General features: G+C 28.4%; 2 protein-coding genes across 2 annotated transcripts in view; one reads left to right on the plus strand and one right to left on the minus strand.

Annotated features, from left to right (window-relative positions):
* The window catches only part of LOC117176080 (breast cancer type 2 susceptibility protein homolog), a 28,253-nt gene extending 20,135 nt beyond the window's left edge, over window positions 1–8,118 (minus strand). Inside the window, exons 1-2 of the mRNA XM_033366094.1 lie at window positions 7,848–8,118; window positions 2,270–2,381 (exon numbers count right to left, since the gene is read on the minus strand). Coding sequence (XP_033221985.1) covers window positions 2,270–2,381; window positions 7,848–7,977 — 242 coding nt within the window. The 5' untranslated portion in view covers window positions 7,978–8,118. The remainder of the gene's footprint in view (window positions 1–2,269; window positions 2,382–7,847) is intronic.
* Window positions 8,119–8,334: 216 nt separating this feature from the next.
* On the plus strand, window positions 8,335–16,569 carry LOC117177302 (eukaryotic translation initiation factor 5B). Its single transcript, XM_033367905.1, has 4 exons — window positions 8,335–8,805; window positions 9,397–9,539; window positions 9,616–9,811; window positions 15,129–16,569. Exons 1-4 carry the CDS (start codon window positions 8,582–8,584, stop codon window positions 16,279–16,281), a joined length of 1,716 nt encoding a protein of 571 aa, XP_033223796.1. The 5' UTR covers window positions 8,335–8,581; the 3' UTR covers window positions 16,282–16,569.
* Window positions 16,570–21,706: the final 5,137 nt, after the last annotated feature.

The following is a 21,706-nucleotide window of genomic DNA, read 5'->3' on the forward strand; positions in this document are numbered from 1 at the left end:
AGCTGTGGTAGAGTAGGCGTTCCGCTTACATAGCCCCTTTTACGGAGTAGTTCAGCATGGTTTCGCAGACGTTGCTGCGAAAAGTGCGATAGCTCCGGGTTTCTCGCACCACAGAGCATGCAGCCGTGTCATGTAACCCCGTTCACGGGCCACACTCGCATCATAGCAGTCTAGCAAGTCGTGATTCAGTTGCTCCATCCACCGAAAGGTCACGAGATCCCGCCGATCCATCGCATTGAATCCATTTTCATTGGCTCTCCCAGCTCTAGATTGGTCGGCATTGTTGGCCGACCCATTTTCGGGAGCCCTGCGCGTTCTGTTGTTTTGAACCGCACTTACTACAACTATGTTTGGTGTTGTCATTGGTGTTGTTGTTCAGCTTTCGGCACGTTTTTCACACCTCCGCTTGGGGGTTAATTCCTTCGGGACCAACCCTGGACAATTGTCCGCGACTGCCGATTTATTTTTGTAACCCTCTATCCGCAACCCGAGGACGCGTTCGGTGGCTTTGTCATAGGCCCTTCGGTTTGATGCTAGAGGAATCAAAACCGAACCGAATGGGTCTCCGGCGGGGAATCGAACCCCGGTCTCCCGCGTGACAGGCGGGGATATATATATATATAGAAAGTATAATATTGTAAAAAATACAGATATAAATGGAAAGATTGTAAGGAATGGAAGTCATGTAAACCTTTAGGGGACACATTATGAATAACGAAGAAGATAGAAACATTAAAACTTCAACGATTACATTATTTTAAACTGAACTTAAACTGAAATCACTTTTAAATTTCCTAGCAATCTTAAAAAAACGTTTTTATTCTTTTGAAGCCTTTCGCAATTCTTAAAAAGCTAATACATTTTTTTCTCTTTTGACGCAACACACACTTTGTTTAAATGATTTGAAATAATTTCAAGTTTTTAATTAATTTCGAATATTTTCAAAAACTCTGAATATCTTTGAAAATAACTTGCAAATTTTAAAAGCCCTTGGTACATTAGTTTAATTTTTAACGCTGAACTCTGGAAATCCTTAAATTTTGAATGGATTTAGATCTAAAATTTAAATTAGATTAAAATGCAAATTAAAAATCCCATTTAACGTCCAATAATGAAATCAATGCAAACTCCTGTTAAAAAAAAAGAAGAAGAATCTAACGACCAAATTTGAACCACAACGAATAAACAAAAACAAAAAATCCTATTGTAATCGCATTAACAAATAAATTATTGTGCACTTCTTGATACTTTAAGTTAAAATAATAAATTAAAATCAATATTTGCAGCTGATATATCAAAAATTTTCAACTTTAAACGCTTTTAAATTTCCTTAAATTAAAAATGCACGCTTAAAAATAAAAATCTAAAATGGAAAACTGAATGATATCATAGTTAAATAAAATAAAAATTCAACTAATTATTAACCAAATAAAAATAATTATAAAATTTCTGAAATTACCGGTCAAAAAATAAATTCACTACCATTTCCCGGTCTAAAAAAATTCCCGGTCCACCTGACACCCTGGGTACATTAAAAAATACGTGATGAAAAAAGTTCCATAATTATAAAAATAAATCTGTAAATCACTGCTTATTAATATTTTATTATTTGAACTAAGAATAGAATTTCATTGTGTGTCAGTACTTACAAGGGGGAGGAGATTTTTTTTCTCTAAAAATCGAAAATTCAAATTTTTTAAAGAAAAATAACACAAGGTACAAGAAGACTGCAGAACAAAATTATCTCTTTAAAAGTTGAAATTCAAAAAAAGTACAATACATAATAAAAGTAAAATACATTTTGTTCAATTTAATTTTAAAACGAAAATATTACAAAACCATACGTCTGTTTTAAAATTAAATTGAACAAAATGTATTTTACTTTTATTATGTATTTTACTTTTTTTGAGATAATTTTGTTCTGCAGTCTTCTTGTACCTTGTGTTATTTTTCTTTAAAAAATTTGAATTTTCGATTTTTAGAGAAAAAATCTCCTTCCCGGTTGTAAGTACTAACACACAATGAAATCTCATGAAACAATATTTACCATAAAAGTAGAAAATTCAGAATACAGAACGGCAGGGTTTTTGAATCATTTTGCTTCTAAAAATTTTAAGAAGGATCAACACGATTTTGTTAATTTTGAAGTTATACCAAATTCAAGCCCAATTCTGCGACATTAGCATGAAAAGGTTTGTATTCGTGGTTTTCCAGTTTTCGTGGTCACCCTGAAAGATTAATAGATTTACTTTGATAAAATTGAGCTTACGTGTCTTTGGAAAATAGCACAGGTGTTTTAAAACAATTAAAAAATGAGCAATCGTCAAGTGATTGCAGCACGTCTGGAGTACAAGGATTTATCTCTTGGACTTCGTCTTCATCTGAAAATTTAGAAACACATAAAATTGTTTTTAGTTTAAAATTAAATTATATAAATAAGATCATTTGAAATGAAAAAATAAAATTTAAACTTTATATGTTATGCAACAGAATACAGTTATAAAAAAAACCTTCGCAAAAATGTGCTGACCTCAATTTTAAATAAATATTTAAATTACTGAGAGTGTATACAAATACAAGTTGAAAGAATCTGACCTAGAATACAAGACTTATACTTTTATTTCAAATTATGAAACACTCTGTTTTGCTTTTTAAACGCAACTTTGCAATATACGGTGCAAATATCTTAAAAACAGTCATAACTCTATTCAAATATATATAAACCTTTTCATTCTTTTTAAATATACATTTTTCTAATTTTAACCAGTTTTAATTAAACAAGACTATTAACATACATAAAAAGATGCTCAGTATAATTAAACATTTAAATATGAAAATGTAATGCAGAACTGAAAAACAATTTCTAAAAAAGTAAATTCGCAAATTGTTATTACATTGTCACAGTTTTCATCAGTTCTTGAAGTTTTTAGTGTCCCTGAGTAGAGGAAACGATTTTTAAAACCATGTCTGTCTGTCTGTCGCACAGTGGGATGGATCTGGTATTCATTATTTAAAATAGTCTACAGCCTGTAATTCTTAATGAATTTGGAGATTTCTTTTTAATTATATGCATTACATTTCTAAAAAAACTGTCAAAGACGATTTTATCATTCCTTTTGTGTCCAATAATATTAAAATAAATACACCGGGGAAATTAGCCATTTAAGCAATATGATTTTTTATGTCTGAAAAAATTGCTTAAATAAATTCTATGCTGATCAGAATAATTGAAGATGGATCAAAAGAGCATTCAAATTTTATTTCATATTTTACTTAATTGTTCTAAACAATTTATTTAAACGAAAAATCCAACGTATCAGTTCGTTGTAGACAAACATTATTTTGTACTAAAATCGTCCTGATTTATTAATATCATAATAATAATTTTTAAATGTATAAACAATATAGTTAATATTGGAATGAGAGTATTTAATTAACAGATAATTTTACATAAAAAAGAATCTGATTTTTCAATAGTTTAAACAGTGATTATTGAAACAAGCTGTTATATTATATAAATTACAATGTGTAATTTGGTTAAAATTAAAGTAAATACACGGAAAGGGCATATACACTTCCACTACTGAATTCTGCAATAAAAAATATATGAATAGTTTCTCTCTGTTTTAATGTCTTATTAATCTTAAAATTTATTACAAAGTATGATGATTATCGTAGAGGAATATAACTAATTTTCAAAGTCTCCGCTGATATTAGAGGGTAAAATCTAAAATGTAAGACAAAAAAAATGTAGGAAAATCAAAATAATATGCAGAACTAAAGGCAAGTAAAAATATAATTTTTCAAAAACGCGAACAGAATATGCATCCCGAAAAACAGATCTTAGAAGAAATATTAGTTTTTAGTTTAAAATACCATTCTAATAATCAACCAGAAAGATTTTAGTACGAAATCATTTTTGCCTCCAACAAAACGATACACTGGTGTATTTGTTTATACAGATTCTTCCAATTCGTTGTTTTCTTTACGTCGAAGAAATTCTTATTTTGTTTAAATCTATTTTTAATAATTATAATAAAAAACGAGTTCATTTGAGTAGTTTGTTCAAAATGTGCTTGAAGTTCTGAATGTTCAAATCAACGAAATTTTTTACTGATGACTTTGTAAACCAAAAAAAGTGCTAAAATGTTTGTATATTTATATTGAAAATCATTTATTATTGGAACAAAATTATAATACATATTTTAAATTACAGTTGGAACAATATTTATGGAAAAAATAGAAATGGGGAAAAATATTTCGTTCATTTGAATCCGTTAAGATTTACAGACTGTAGATTATTTTGAACAGTAAATACCACATCCGTCCTACTATGTGTCGGTCGGTCTGTCGGCATGATGATTTCGAAGGAATTTTCTTATCAGAATTTATTTTTAGTCTCTTTTGTCGCCTTAAAAGACAAGTCAAGTTCGTCAGCTAGCTTTCTACCGCCAATATTTATTATCTTAGCCATGGAAAACAGCTAATACAGATTAATGCAATATAAGCAATAAAATAATAAATATTAAATTATAAATTAAAATCTGTACTTCTTTTTGCAATACCTGAGAAGCAGTCCCGGAAGTAGGTACAAAAATTAATTATTTAAAAGTAATTTTTAAATTAATTCTTGGGAAAAAAATTCACGGGTTATGAAAATTGTATTAAATCGTTGTGAAAGTTTTCTTTAATATTTGTTTATGAAACCTTTTGTGTTCATTTTAAATTATTGAAGTCTTTTGAAATTTTCTCAAACTTATTGAAAGCTTTTGAAATAGTTTAACATCTTTGAAATATTTGTAAAATCTTTCGAATTTTCGTTTGAAATCATTGAAATGTTTGAAATATGGTGCACTCTATACCCTTTTTTAAATTCTCGTATTCTTTTGAAATCTCTCTGAAATCTTTTCTATTCATTTGAAATTCTTAAAATATTTTTAATCTGGGTAAAATTTTTTGAAATCTTAGGAATCTAGTTTACGATACCCTTTTTAAAATCTTTGAAATCTTTTGAAAGTTTCAAAACCTTTGGAAATGTTCGAAACCTTTGTGAAGTCATTGAAATCTGGTGTATATGTCTTTCTCAAATCTTTGAAATTCTTGTAATATTTATGAAATGTTCGAAAACTTTCGAAACTTTTTATCCAAATTTTTGACAAACCTTTGTCCAATCTTTTCAAATATTTGTGAAATTTTTCTTAAATTCTTACATGCGTGTAAATCATTGAATTATTTAAAATCATAATGAAATCTTTTCAAATGTTTTAAAACCTTTTCAAATCGTTTCAAATATTCAACATATTTTTAAATCTTTGAAACCTGGTGTACTACCTTTTTTGAAATCTTTGAAATCCTTTACATTTTTTGAAAGTAAGCTTTGTGAAGTTGTGAAATATTTTAAATCTGGCGTACACGCATTTTTAAAATCTTTGAAAGCCGTGAAATCTTTGTGAAATGTTTAAAGTTGTTGCGTTTCGAACCAACAACGACAACAACAAAATTATACATCAAAAAGATGCACAATTAGAATTTAATTAATAAAACTCTTTTTTTGTCACTGACATTGTATTGAAGGCATATTACTTAAAATGTAAATTTTTGTTTATTTAGAAATAAATCACCGAAGAGGACTCCCACATTATACGAAACTTCTGATTAAAAAACAAAGTGTTTTGATTACAGGACCCTAAAGCCCATGTAAAGAAACACCAACTTATTTTATAACAGAGGGTCATTATAATTCCCCATCATGAAAAATGTAACATTTAAATTTTTTCGTTAAAAAAATTAATTTTCAATAAAAAAAAAAACGAATTTTCAATCAGAAAAATGAAATTGTAACCAAAAACCTTCATTTTCTATCAAAAAAGGATAATTTTTAACAAAATACATAAATTTTTAATCAAATATTTTAATTTTTAATCGAATTTTCAACTTAATAATTGAATTTCGAACCAATAAGGTGAGTTAGTCACCCAGAGGATTAGTATTCTACCACAAACGACAAAGTTGCACGAAAATACACCAATTTTCAAACATACAAAATTTATTTTCAACCAAAAATGAAATAGGTACATACTGAGAAAAAAAATATTTTTGAACTAAAAACATGGATCATGAACCAAAAATAAAATGCTTTTTAAACAAGATAGTTCCACTTTCACCTAAGCAGTGGAATTTGGACCCAAAAAAGGCTTTTCAGTTGCTATTCACGATTAGCGAAAATTTATTCAAATAGTTGTATTGAAAGAAAAATCCTGGGACGAAAGTCAAACTCACATGATGATTCGAGCATGAACTGATTTATATATCTTGTAAATTCCAAAATTATCCGTTTTTCTTTCTATGAGGTATTTATCTTGAAAAATATGGAAAACCTCTAAAGAGCGAAGTTGTAAAGAGAGATTTATCACATTACAGGATCAATTTTAAATTCAATTGTTTGTGATAAGTTTTGGTTTTCAAAATTATTATTTAAATGTAAATAATGCAATACAAATATAGAAAAATGATTATTTTTTATTTGTAGTAAAAATACTATTTTGACTGTTATTTAACAATGAAGTTACTTGTGCTTATTGCAAACGTAAATTGAAATACTGTTGTATGCGCCTGACATTATTAATATGAATATCACCACTTGTTCACCCTTGAACTTTAAAAATAAAAATTTGTTATAAAAACGAAATAACTTCACATATTTATTTGACAAATATGCCCAGAAAACGCGGTAAACGGAGCCTTATAAAAAAATTCGTATAAAATTCAAACACATAGTTCAATTTAAATCTACCTTAACGCACAGTTCGTCCGAAAATATCTTGAAAAGTTATTTCTTATTTATTTCAAATGTTGAAAAAATATTAAAAGTATGGTGTCAGTATATTACACGCGCTGAGTCATATTTTGTCAATAAAAAAAATAATCTACCAATTTTAAAGAAGTGTAAGAAAGTGAAAAAAATAATATACAACATATTGAATTTACTGGAATTTCTCCGTATAATAAGAAAATTTCTGCCAATCATATATAATGTTCTTAAATCATATAAGACTGCCCGCGCAGGCGCACAATGTTTCCGTTAAATAAAAAAATATATTCAATTTTTTGCGCAAAAAGCACTTTGGTGGCAACGAGAAGTCTTGAAATAAAAAAGTATACTTTCAAGAAAAGATTGTTGCTTATAAAATTAATTTACAGGAAATAATACAAATTGTTTATTCAACAAACTTCATTCATTGTTGAATGTCAGAAAATCATTTAGTAGCAAGTTGTTTAATTTATACTGCTTTAATGTACTTTAAATGTTAACCTTGATGCGAATTAAAAAATAAAATAAAAATACTAATTCAATTTCTGATTTTTCTAAATATGTACCTAAGATGATCTAAGAATTTAGATAAATGCCCTGCAAGTGTTCTAAATTCCCGCATAAGCCAGTTACTGAGAGAAAAGGTGACACCTGAATGGAAGGTTTTTCTACACTCCAGCATTTAGCTTTGATTTAGTCAATTCTCTAGATTTTTAGCTGAAACCGATAAAACCCTGATTCTACTAAATCTCCACGACACACACAACAAACTTTAAAATAATTTTGTATTAAACAATAATAAATATTTTAATATTATTTATGTATTTTCAGCACTATTAAATCGTCGAATCCTCAATAACTCGAAATTCGAAAAATACTTTTTCCCAAACTTGTTGGTTATGTCCAAACACGAAACTAAGATTGCCAACCTCTCTCAGTATAAAAAGTTAGGTTTGAAAACTTTTTATGTAGAAAATAAAAAAATATCTAATAATTTATTATCAAAATTTTCATCTAAAATTAATGAATAACATACCTGAGAATAATTCATTGGAGACGTCACTATCAGCATCCTTGCAGTTAATATTCTCCTTTTTAGACGAGGATTCTGCATTTTCACATTGACCTTCGTTGATCTCATTAAACTTTGAATTCCCTTCACTCATATTAATTCCGAACCCACATCAAAATATCAAAAAATGAACGTAAATATAACTAAATAAATAAAACTTTGAGCAAACCAAACCAACCAACAAACCACACAACTTAACTGCCTTAACTTTCCATGCTTGCTTGATACATTATACATTCGCGTTTTTGCCAGTTTGCTTTGTTCCACAAATCCACGCTGCAATTAATGCGCAGCCGTACAATGATAAAACGAAAGAACTAATCAGAGCTTATGATATTCCAGAAATCTTATCTAAAGATACATTTTTATTGGCTGAGAGCTTAAAACTCTTTGTTTGGAATATGCAGAATCAAAGCAGAATTTGAAGAGAGGAATTTTTAATATTTTTTTTTAATGCTGGATTACATACAACATTAAACTTTAATTATGGAATCCAAAAAACATAACTTTTTTGAATTTAAATCCATATGCCGAAAATACAAAAGCTTCAAAAGTAAGTTTAGATCGTGCAAGGCGACACATAACCTCAAAGCTTGTGTGCGGGGTGTGCAGCGGTCGTGTTCGTGTGAGTTGCGTGACGGCAAACTTTGGTGTCGGGCTGTCAGCAGCCAGCACCTAGGTTTTTGGGGGTTTAAATCATGAGTTCATGGAGGGAGAAATATTCAAATAAAAAGGGTCATAAAATGCATACCAGTATTTACTGGACTATTTTGGAATTAAAAGGACTTCTTGAAGATGAGGACTCGTGCGTTTATTATGAGAGGCATAAAAAACACATCGGAATGCATCCGTCACATGTGCGAAACGTGACTACAGCTTTAAGCGAAATTTTGAATTCCAAGCTTAATTCCTACGATGCAGAGTAAGTTTTCTAATAAAAATGTGCTTAATAATCATCAGAAATTGTATAATTATATTTTAGTACAATGTCTGATGTTTTTTAATGTTTAAAGACCGGCGTAAACATTTTGATTTGGAGGTTATGTGGAGAACTCGTGAAAGAAATCTAAAAGCAAGTTTAGAAAAAACTAAATTATTATTTTATCGTATTAAATATTTTATTCTTAATACTTTGGAAACTTTTTAGGCAAATTATTAAATTGTTAAAAATATTATTCATTAAGAAATGCAATACTTCATCTAGATACTAGAAGGTTGTATTGATTTAGAATAAAATATTTAATACTAGTTGATAATTTATTGTATTCTATTTTCAATAATTAAAAGCAGGAGGATTTCACACCAATGATATTTTTCGTTAAATTTTAAGACCTGTGAAATATTGGGAAACAATGATTAAATCTTAATTTCCTTGAAATAAAAAATTCCGGGAAATTTATACTTTCATCTCTTTTATCATTTTTACCTTTGATGCACGTTCTAAGTGTCAAACAAAACTCCATTTTTATTATTTTTGTTCCCAACTTTTTTTACAGATCTTTTAAAATTACAGATTAAAAGGCCTCTTACTCGCTTATAAAAATCCAGTACTCTTGAGTCCATTTGCGCGAACATTGCACGATAGTTGTTACGTTCACATGGATATTGAAGCGGATTTTTATATTTTCAAACCAGAAGTAGGAGTTAAACTGAAAGGTAATTATAATTTCGAGTAATTTACAAAAATGCTAGTGCGGCATAATTATAAATGAAAAAATAATTTCTTTTCCAGGCTTCGTAAATAAAAAAGGTTTAAATCACATTGGCGTGTTAGTCCATAAAGTATTTATCGTTTCAATTCCACAACCAGATGAGGATGAAGACTGGCCCGGCAATAAAGTAAATATAGGACAAGAAATCAGATTTACTGTAAATGAAGTAGACTTCCGAAGTAGACTACCTTACATTCGAGGTGTTTTATATGAAGAGTACGTAAATTCGATTAATTTTTTCTTCCAATTCTTCCATATAATTTATATAGGGGGTTGCTACATGACCGAATTTTCTATTTGAAAGTCGATAAGAATTGATTTGTTTACTAAAAAAGTTAATACGATTATAATTTATGAGTTTAACAAAATTTTATAATGCTAGTGAGAATTTATTAGATTTCAATATTTATTGAAAAGCCTTTCACATTCTCTGTGGCAATTTATTTGTATGAATTTGTGCGAAAAATGTTATGAATTTATAGGTATGAAAATTCCAAAGCATTCCTGCGAACTTTTAATGTATTTGGGACTTCAAATAGATTTTCTCGTAGAAAGCGATATTTAAAAAATCTGAGATTAACGTAATTTTCCGTACAACTGTGTGAACTTCAAGAGATTCATTTTTCGTAGGAAGAATTTCGGCGTAATATGTTGTATATTTTGATTCCATTTAATTCATAAAACACATAACAATTTTTTTCATTTGACTCAGAAGCGATCAGTCTTTTAGATTAAAATCGTTGACATTTTTGCAACTACTGACACTTTTTAAGGAGTTTTAAAATTTAAAACATTAAAATACTTTCAAAAAGTTCTTTACAAAAAACTACAACGGTCTATGGAAGACAAATTTTTGTATAATATTATCGATGTGGGGTTCTATATTTTCCTAACTTTTCTTAGATATATTTCGGGTATATACTCAGAGTAAAAACCAGAAAATAACCGGGAATTATAGTTGGTAGTGATTTTTGTTATGGGAAAATTCATATTATCAAATTGGAAATTCAACTGTTAGGTTAAAAATTCAACTTTTTTAAAATGAAAATTCGGTCTTTTTGGACGAATTCAACGCTTTTTGATTTAAATTAAAAATATTTTATTGTGGAAACATCGAGTATTACATTTTTGGTTTAACTTTAACTAAACTTTAACTTTTTGGTTAAAAGTTGAAATACTTTGTTAAAAATGCATTTTTTTATGAAGATTTATTTTAGTTAAATATTCATCTCTTTGGTTGAAAATGTAACTTTGACTTTGAAAAATGGTATTTTTTGGCAGAAAAAAATCACCTATTTTGTTTGAAATAAACTTTTTCGCTGAGCATTCATATTTTCAAGTTTAAAAATTAAACCATTTTGTAGAAAAATCGTCTCTAGTTGGAAAAATTTCATCTTTTTTTTTTATTAGAAATTTAATTGGTTGAAAAATAATTTTTTTGTTTGAGGATTCGACTTTTTTTTAAATTTCGTATTTTCCAAAAATAATTAAAAATTTTAAAAGAATGAAAAAAAATCTGAAATAGAATGTGGATTTTTAAAGAATTTAAAACATAATTTAGAAGTTTTAAGGATTTTGAAAGGTTTCAAGATAATAAAAAAATTTTCTCAAGATTCATGGAAAAATTTCATATAATTTTTTTATCTTGAAAAATGTATTCTAAGAAAAAATTGAAAAAGATTTAAAAATATTCGAAAAGAATCTTGTAGATTTTTGAAGATTTCGAACAACAAATCAAGATATAGTTTTTAATTTGTTTGATATTAACGATTTATTATTAATTAATTAAGTACGTACAAAAAACCACTATAAGTATTATTGATTTAAATCCTAACACATTAACGTTTTGATTGAAGCATAAGTAACAGGGTGGCCTCTAGACCGGGAAATGGCCAGAAATTTAATGAGATCGGAAAAAATCGGGAAGTAACAGTGAATGTATTTTTGGTCCCCCGGGAATTTGACAAATTTTTAGAAAAAACTTGATTTAAACAGTTTTTAAAAAATAATCAGTTGAATTTTCATCTCTTTCAATTATGATTTTATTCAGATTACAATGCGTAAGCCGAAAATCTTTCACTTACAAATTTTCCATTTTAGATTATTATGTTAGTGTAACATTTCAGCAAGGTCGCTATATTTTCTCACGAAGTTTGATTTAAATTTTATAAATAACTAATGTGTGGGAGCAAACAATTAATTTTTAACCTGAAGAAAAAATTGCCTCTTCATTATTCATACTTTTTGCCTCAATGAAACATTTCCCCCTCCCACATTTTTTATTTAAAGAATTTTAAAATGCTGTTTTAGATTTAAAAAATTAGAAAAATTTAGATTTAAAAATGGTAAATTTTGGATAAAAAATATTTTAGTTGATCAAATGTGAATATAAATTATAATTATTTTTAAAATCGAAGTGAATAATAATTAATTTTTTGAGACGATTCGAAATCAGTTCATATTTTAAGAATGTTCATATTTTAGCGTAAAAAATTAAACTGTTTCAATTGGAAAGTTTTAGTAGTTGAACAAATGTAAATGCCCGATTAAAACTTTATAACCGATTTTCAATTTTAAAATAATTTTAAAATAATATATTCATCATTGAAGGCTTATATTAAATTAAAATACTGTTTTAGTCTAAATTTTTTTTATTTTTTTAATTAACAAAAATAACAATTACTTAATGTTTAGAAATATTCTATTATTCATGTAAACTCAGTAATTACAAATGTAATATTCAAAACTAAAAAAAAAAAAATAAACTTTGAACGTTAGAATTTTAATTGTTCTATTTGTAAAAAATTAATTTTGAAGTAAAATTATTTAATTTTGATGTATAATAAATATTGAACACCTATAATTCCTAGAAAAACTTTGAGTAAATTGAAGAGATATTTAGATGGTCTGAAAAGATGAAAAATTTGAAATGATTTGAAATAATTTAAACGAAGTGTGTATGTATACCGAAAAAATACAGATGTATGTGTCGACATTTTGGAGCACATAGCCCACGGCCTAATTTAAAACAAAATATAGATTTTTACAGATTTCGAACAAAATGTTTAGAAGCATTTTAAGAATCATGAAAGGCTTAAAAAGAATAAAAAAACATTTTCTCTCGATTCTAGGAAAATTAAAAGACTTTTTATTTTGAGAAATTAATTTAAAAAGAATATTTAAAAAGATTTCCAAAATGGTCAAAAATGAATCTGGAAGATATTAGGGAAGTTTTTTATTTTTGCAGGATTTAAAAAAAACTTAAGAAGGATTCGAATAATTTTAAAAGATGTTTAGAAGTTCAGAAGAAATTTCAAAATTAATTAAAAATTTGAATAAATGTAAAACCATATGTAAATGTTTCAAATTTTTGAAGCTTTTTAAGAATTTTTAAAACTATTTGAAATAAAAATAATTTACCTTGAATAAGTGTTCACTTTATAAGAAAAATGTAATTGTTCAATTTTTAATATTTCTAGCTTAAAATTGCTTAAAATTATTTGCAGTTTAATTTTTATTACTTCAAATGAACAAATTTTTAGCTTTAGACTTCGCAATTTTGGATTTCATTGACGATAACAAATGTTTGGGAATCAGGAAATGACCTGGAATTTTTTATGTGTTTAAAACGGCTACCCTGATTATCCAATTAAAATACTAAAATTAGTTTCCGAAAAATAACAACTGTCATATTGACCAAATCTGCACAGATAATTAAGACATCAAAATATGATATTTCCCATGATCTAAATTTATTCATTTTTACTCGACATCATAAATTAAAAAAATATTATTTTGTTTAAATATTCTGAGTTATCACAATACATAAATGTATGCATAGGATAACCTTACGTTAAATGCGTTTTATTCGTATTTCTAATAAAAGGAGATTTTATATTTAGAACGGGGGATAAATTGCGAAATAACCGAGAATTTGTTGGAAAAAATTCGTAATTTTCTACAACACTTATTAAAAGCTATGAAAAGCTAAACCTTTATTATGGGATTGTAGATTTTCATTTTTTTTTCGACGAAAATCTTAGGTATTCATGTTCTGTGTAGAAATAGGTAATTTCCTAAAAATAAGATATGAACAACTATATATAGGTTTTTCAGATGTAAGATTTTGCAAAATTGTATACAATTAATATATAATTATAAATTAATTATACAAAGTTGTATACAATTTAATTACACAAAAAAGTGTAATTAAATCATGGTATGTTAAACGGAGGTAAACCCACTTCTTGACGAAGTGGAGTTTTATTCAAAAATTTTACTTTTTCGCGTTTTTACACCTATTTCAGTGACAAAATCAAGGCTTTGAATTGTTTTGCCCTAAAGTTTAGCATTCAAATGTATAGAATATTTTTAAAGTTAAAAAAATGTATACTAAATGAAGTAATTATACTGAAATATTCCATTCTTTTAACAATTCGATGTTCATTACAGAATTTTGACAAGTATTTAACAATATATATATATATATTAGGTGATTGACTTAACGATTTATGTACATATCCACGTACATAAAGGTAATAAAATAATGTACTCAATGGCTTATAAATTGTTCTGCTAAAAAGGTTACCTGTTTCTTCTGCAAAATTTAGTTGATTGGAGTTAACATCATTTATTTGTTATTCAAAATCATAAAAATTCATAATTATTAATTAAAAATCTTAGTTTTTCATAGGTTGTAGTTTTCTAGGCCAAAATGTTTCAAAATCTGTAATTTTCTACGATCTTCTGTGAGAGCGACGTTTTCATAGAACGTTTTAGTTTGTCGTAAACATTTATTCATCAGCTTTCTCGTTGCTTAATAATTGTACAAGAAATTATTGTTAAATTATTTTCCGATCAGTAGAATGTTCTAAACCTCGAAACTAAACTTTTTTAATTTGGATAATTTGTTTAGGAAGAAGTTGAAATAGTCTCATTTCGAATTCAGGGCGTTCAGAATTTAAAAATTTTGTTTCAAATTTAAGAATCTCGTAATTGAAAGATTTCAGATTAAAATTTCAAAAGAGGACAATTTCAAAACATTTAAAATAGAATATTTCCGGATTAAAATTTTCAAAAATAGAGAATTTAAAATTCAGACGAATGAAAATTGTATTAATTACAATTGAAAGCATTCATAATTGAGTAATTGAATACTTGTGAATTTTAATAAATTTAAATTCGAAACGATTAATTTTGGCAGTTGAAAATTAAAAAATTAGTTTAAATATTTCAAAGTAAAAGCTTCTGAAATTTTATAAATCTAAATTTTTAAACGTTCTATCAAAACAAACTTCTCATAGAACGTTTTAGTTTGTCGTAAACATTTATTCATCGGCTTTCTCGTTGCTTAATAATTGTACAAGAAATTATTATTAAATTAGTTTCCGACTAGTAGAATCTGTTCAAATTAAATAGAATTAACTAGGTTGAAAAAAGTAGACCTGGAAAATCTGGAAAAGTTGTAGAATTTTTATACCAAAATTCTGTAGCAACACTTATATTTGTATTATTGAACATTTTTATTTTTCAGTGAGTATTTGGAAGGCTGCAAGCTCTTCAATGTGGAAATAGAGGAAGTTGAGGAGGCCATTGAGTCTCCCGATAGGAAGAAAAAAATTACCTTCGATGAAGATTTAATCTCAGATCCTTCGGCAGTTTCTGCGAAAAAAAGAAAACGAATAACTTTTGATAGTGATTCTGAGGAGGAAGAAGAAAATGGAGTGAAACCGGAATTGGAAGGTGATTTAGAGGAGGAAGACCAAAAGCCAAGAAAGAAAAAATCTCATAAGAAGGCTCGGATTTCGAAGGAAGATAATCACGTCAGTCCCAGTTCTGATGATAAGGAAGTAGTCTTTAAAAGTCCGCTGAAAAAATCCAGAGCTAAATCTCACGTTTCGGTAGACGTAAAATTGAATTTTGATTCCGATGACGATCAAAAGCCAACCCATTTAGTGCAGAAGTTTGTGGAAGAATCTGAGTATTTGGATGAGGATCAAAAGTCGAGTGTGAGAAAATCAAAGAAAAGGCGTAAGAGTTCTGAAAGTCGAGATGAAGCTTCAGGTGCAGAATTTGAAGGAAGTAGGGAAAATAAACATAAGAAGAAGAATGCAAAGTTTTCTCATGAAATTTCAGAAGGAGCGATTTCGGATTTAGAAGATAGAAAGCCACTTAATTTACTAGAGAAACGCAAAAGTAAGGTAAATGGAAAGTCGGAATGTAAAGATGAAGCTTCAAGCGCGGAATCTGAAGGTACCAGTGAGAAGAAAAATAAGAAAAAGAAATCCAAGTTTTCTCTAGAAAAAGTAGAACCGAATTCCGATTTAGAAGACCAAAAACCGATTCATCTTTTAGCAAAACACAAAAACAAGTCTGAGAAAAAGATGAAAATTTCAGGAAACGACAGCGACGTTTCAAGTCAAGAAAAAAAGAAGAAATCTAAAAAGAAATTAAATCGCGAAAATTTGATAGATTATGAAAATATCCTGGAGAATGAAAGTCAACAGGTTAATGGCTACCAGGGTGACAAAAAGCGGAAATCCAAGAATGAAACGAAATCTGAAGAATTAGAATTTAGTTTTGATGTATTGACTAGAATAAAAGATGAACCAAGTGACGAAAAAGTTAAAAAGGAACCGAGCGATAGTGTGAAAAGGAAAGCTAAAAAAGCAGTCGATTCTGATTGACAAAATTGACCTTTTACAAGACGATCGTTAAATAGTGTGCAAAATACCAGAGACTTTTTTGAATTAATGTTGCATCGCTGTTTAATTTGCTTAAGTTATGAACAAATTAATTAATTAATTTGAAACTAGATAATTCTATTTCAAGAAGGTTCTCTATTGTTAAAATTATGGATTTATTTACAAAACGGCCTTTCTGTAGTAAAGTGGGAGTTTTGTAGAGGCCAAGTTTTATGCATTGACAAATATGTGTAATCTATGTGTAAATACAATGAACATTGTAAATATTCAGAGAGAATTGTCATCTGTATTGTTTGAAAACAAATATTTTTTCATAAAATAAAGGTAAAAATATTTGAAAATACGAGGATAAAATTACTAAAAACAAACAAAAATTGCTAAAAAGTGAAACAATAAATTCGGTAGCAGGTTCTTCCCGACAGGAAAACCAGGAAATGGCGGTGAAATTATTTTCTGAATAAGAAGTTTTATAATTTTTAGTTTCAGTAGAAAAATGTATCCATTGACTTTAAAAAAGAACTTTATATAGTATGAAATCAAATTTTTTTAAATGGCTAAAATTCCAATAGGAGATTTTAGTGAAGGCATTTATAATTTTTAATTTTGCATGTCGAAGACAATATTTCGAATGGAATAAAAACGAATTGAACTTGTAGCATTTCTGAATATAAGCGTTTAAAATTTAATGATTTTAAATCGAAAAAAAAACTAGAACAGAAGCTTTCAAAATTCAAAACCTTAGAACTAAATTGTTTATATTTAGACAATTTTACAAGAATGAGTTTAAACCGAAAACTAATTTATAATATTTAAAAAATTTTTGATATAAATTAAAAACAAAATCTCAATTCTTATTAAATTAAGAAAATTATGATTTAACTTAAAAATTGATTTGACAAACTTTTTAAAAATAAAAATATAAGTTTGCCTCTGTTCTCACGATTCAAAATTGACAAATTTTGAATTGTAAACCTTCAAAATTCAATTATTCTAAAAAAACGATCAAAATTAGAAGTAATTTTAAGTGATAAATATTAAAAAAAGAACACTCCAGAAACTTGATACTTAAACAAATCCAAAATTCATTTAAGACTAACATAACCTCGAAATATACGCACGTTGTTAGCAATGTCAAAATTTTTTTGATAACAAAACACAAAAAAGTGTATGGGGATCTCCGTTAGTATGTTCGCTATCATTTCCCAGATTTTGAACGCAAAATATTTTTTTTCCTAAGAAAAAAGCCGGGGGAATCTAACACTGAAAAAATCGATACTATTTCCTAAGCGCTATACAAATTAATCACATTTTGCTAAATTAAAACTTTTTTGAATTAACCTACAAAAAAAGTGTGTGGGGACGTCCGTTAGCATGTTCGCTGTTATTTCCCAAATTTTTAAGACAAAGTATTTATTATTCTAGAAAAAAGTCGGGGGAACATAAAACTGGTAAAATCGACAATTTTCTAAGTACCACATGCCCTTAAATATCCTAAAAAGTTTGGTTTCAATTTTAAACCCACACAACCTTTCGATTGATTAAATTCTTCGAAATCATAGCGTATCAAAATGAAAGACTTGATAGTTACACACTTTTCAGCCTAAAGGATTTGTATTTAAACAATTTTGAATTAAATACATCAAAAATAAATTGAAAAAAATTCTCAAATTCAAGCCTTAAAGATAAGTCAATTGTTGAGTTGAAATTTGAAGTTTTTTATTTGAAAAATGTTCCAAACAGTTGGACATTTCAAAGTTTTTCAACTATCGTGAGTTTCAATTTTGCGATTAAAATTAAAATGTATGAATTTTGAAAAGTATAATTGACAATTTAAAAATGATTAATTTCTAAACGATTAAATTTACTTAAAATAGTATGCACTTTTAAAGGTTAGAGTACAAAAAAGTTTTAATAGCACAATATTTCGCGACTATATTGTTTTTTGGTTTCAGTTCAAGTTTCAATTTGTTTCAGTTCCAAGTTTCTGGAATATATATTTCATCATTTTCTAAGATTTCCCATATAAAATTACTTTTTATTTCGAACGTTTCTTCAAAAATTGAAAAATTTTCAATTTTTATCGGTGAAAATAAAGGTGAATTTATTTTTACATTTTAGGAAAATTTATCGAATCAATTTTTTTGTTAGATCATAATTTTTATAATTTTATAAAAATTTATCTAATCAATTTTTTTGTTAGATCATCATTTTTTAAATTTTTTACAAATTTAGATTTCTAAAATTTCAGAAGCTTTTACTTTAAAATATTTAATCCAGTTTTCAATTTTAAACTTCTCAAAATTAATCGTTTCGAATTTAAAGTGAGTAAAATTCACAAGTTTTAAGCTACTCAATTCTGAATGCTTTTAATTATAATTAATACAATTTTCATTCGTCTGAATTTTAAATGATCTATTTTTGAAAATTCTAGTCGGGAAATATTCCATTTTTAAAATTTGAAATTGCCCTCTTTTGAAATTTTAATCCGAAATCATTCAATTACGAGAATCTTAAATTGGAAATAAAATTGTTAAATTTTGACCCCTTGAATTCGAAATGAGACTATTTCAATCCAAAGACATAACGAATCAATTTTTTAATCCGTGCCTCCAATCCTTTTGAATCCGTCGGATTTCTTGAATTTAAGCAGAATGAATCCGAAACCAATCTGAATGAATTACACTCCAATAGGAAAAAAGGCACCAATACCATACTAATTGTTATTTATTATTAATGTTTTAAGTTTCCGCGAATGTCACTAGTTTCGAGATGATTTAGCATTGTTTAAAAAAAAATAATTTTATCCGGCATTCATGGTAGCCGAAGACCATCACCCTTTGCAAAACCCCGAATTTTTTCAGTTTTCGCGTATCTTGTCGTTTTAGAGATAACTCAACATTTGTATTTCGACATTCTTTTAAACATCCTAAAAGTTTGGTCATTTTTCGCCCATCAAACTGTCAAAAGGGCAGTTTTCACGTAATCTCTTACCGTTTTAGCGATGAATCAAAATAAATTTTTTTTTAATTTCGAAAATCTGGTTATATTACTGCGGTTTAGGTCGGGGTGACCGAGGGCAATGCCTCCTTTAGAAAACCCTGAAAATGTCAGCTATAATGTATCTCCCCTAGCGGACCGAGTGAACGGAAAAGGATACTCTGCCCTAATAGCACGGAATGTTCCGCGGGAACTTTCGGAATGTTCCAGGAACGTGAAAAATGTCCGCCACTTAGGAACGTTCCACTGGGACCTTTGGGGAACCTTCCATTATTTTTATTTTTAATAACCATTATCTCTTAAACCGTAAGAGATAGGTAAAAATAGATGTCATTTTTTAGTTTTGAGTGCCGTATATACTACATTGTAATATTGTATCTATATCATAAATTGACATTAATTCTCACCTATCACTTACGGTTTATCGGATGTTAATTGATAATAATAACAATAATGATCATTTATTGTTTGAACGTTTCAGTGGAATGTTCTTGGAATGTTCCGTATCTTGAAAAAAAAAACAGAAAAAAACAGCAAGATAAATTTGAAATTGGTGAAATTCGGATTCTACGTTAAAATTCCTATTAGAAGGCCACGGAGTAATCGCAATAGTTTTTTTGCAACGGTAAAATGTTAGAAAAAAAGACCAATAACGCCTGTTGACTGCTACTTATAGCGCATTCGTTTATCCTGCACTGGTGTAGAGCAAGAGCACTCCGATCGCTCCGTCTTGTGCATCAGTGCAGGATAACCGAGTACGCTATTAGAGATGATGTGTTTGAAGTGTAGCATAGTCAACAGGCGTTATATGTCTTTTATTTTTAAAAAATTTTTGCCGTTATAGAAAAAACTATTTTTTAGTTTTTGTTGCATGATAGTCGTAATGTATCCTTTCCGTTCACTCTGTCCGCTAGGGCTTGACCGTTTTCAAGATAACTGAAAATTAAAAAAAAATTATTTTATTTGGTTAACTTGATTTCATGTAAAACAATTTCCCTCTTACGCATTCTCAAAGTCTTGTTAGTTTTTACGCACTTCGAACAGTTTTCGAAGTAATAATTTTTTGTCGATATTTATTTGTTCAGATTGCGATGTCCGAGGACCACCTCCCTTTGGAAAACCCTAAAAATGTTAGTTGCATTCGCATATCTCTCGCCACCCTGGCGGACCGAAGGAACCCAATGGAGTCTCTACAAAGTAACCGTAAAGACCCCATTGGGTGCCCATTCGGTTCCTTTTTAAAATACTAAAAAAAAAACAGCAAAACCAACTTTTAAATTGTTGAAATTCGGAGTCTACGTTAAAATTTGAATTAAAAACTCACGGAGTAATCGCAATACTTTTTCTTGCAGCGATAAAAACTTTAAAAAATAAAATAACTGTCAGTTGCTCTAGCTCCACGCTGTATTCAACAGCATATCTTTAAGACAGCCTGTATTGAAGACAGCGTGTAGGCGTAGCTGAGTATAAAAACGGTGCTTAAGGCAGGCTGTGTTAGACACACTCGAGACAAAGATATTATAAGCATATATTTGCTCGAGATCCCTATTAAAGACAATGTCGGCGAAAGAAGAACAACAAAGTTCTTTTCAATTGAAAAACTCCTAAGTATAAATAAATAATAACATCCCAGTGGGCACAAAATTTGGCGACGTCTTTACGACATCGTTAGAACATCTTTACGTCAACTTTACGACATCCTATGTCCATGTCGTTAAGTCGTCTTTATGATATCGTAAATATGTCGTATGATATGACGATGTCTTTACGCTATCGTAAAGACACTGTCACGACATGGACATAGGATGTCGTAAAGATGTCGTACCGATCTCTTAAAGACGTCGCCAAATTTTGTGCCCATTGGGATAATAAGTAATCTTTAAGAGAATCCTCATAACTCTTTGGAATAGTTAAAGAAATCCTAACCTAATTCAGGTCTTCGATCCTTGTATGTTGCATTGTAACATTTGTATACAGTATATTTCTTTAATTTTATTACACATTTTATTTCCTACATTGCAATACAGTGTTATATATATATGTTTAGACTAGCGGAAAATGTGTTTTATTGAAAAGGCTACTTTTCTTCTATTCCGCGCCGCACGTTAACGTTAATGACGAACGGACAAGGTAATGAATAAATAAATACAGCACATTTAAACTTAACTCTATTTAATGAAGTAAAAGGAAGGTGAATTGAGTGAAACAGAAATGATTGGAAAATACAAGTGTCGCGGTATCCGAATGTTTAGGCGAGAGAGCGAGGTTGTTGCTCTCAGCGGTTTTCGAGAATCTGGTCTTGTCTGTTGCAGCAGACCGGCAGAGTAGTTCGCTGGGGTTTACAAATTTTGAGAAATCGCCCTTCATTGGTTTAAGTGTATAGTGAGGGCGGTTACAAACTAAAAATGCC

This window comes from Belonocnema kinseyi, chromosome 7, assembly GCF_010883055.1.
Source record: "Belonocnema kinseyi isolate 2016_QV_RU_SX_M_011 chromosome 7, B_treatae_v1, whole genome shotgun sequence".
NCBI classification, from domain to species: Eukaryota; Metazoa; Arthropoda; class Insecta; order Hymenoptera; family Cynipidae; genus Belonocnema; species Belonocnema kinseyi.

Coding starts and splice junctions, on each gene's coding strand:
- LOC117177302 (XM_033367905.1), top strand. CDS start 8,582: ATGAGTTCATGGAGGGAGAAATATTCAAATAAAAAGGGTCATAAAATG. Junction 9,540..9,615: donor AGTAGGAGTTAAACTGAAAG/GTAATTATAATT, acceptor TTTCTTTTCCAG/GCTTCGTAAATAAAAAAGGT. Junction 9,812..15,128: donor CGAGGTGTTTTATATGAAGA/GTACGTAAATTC, acceptor TTTATTTTTCAG/TGAGTATTTGGAAGGCTGCA.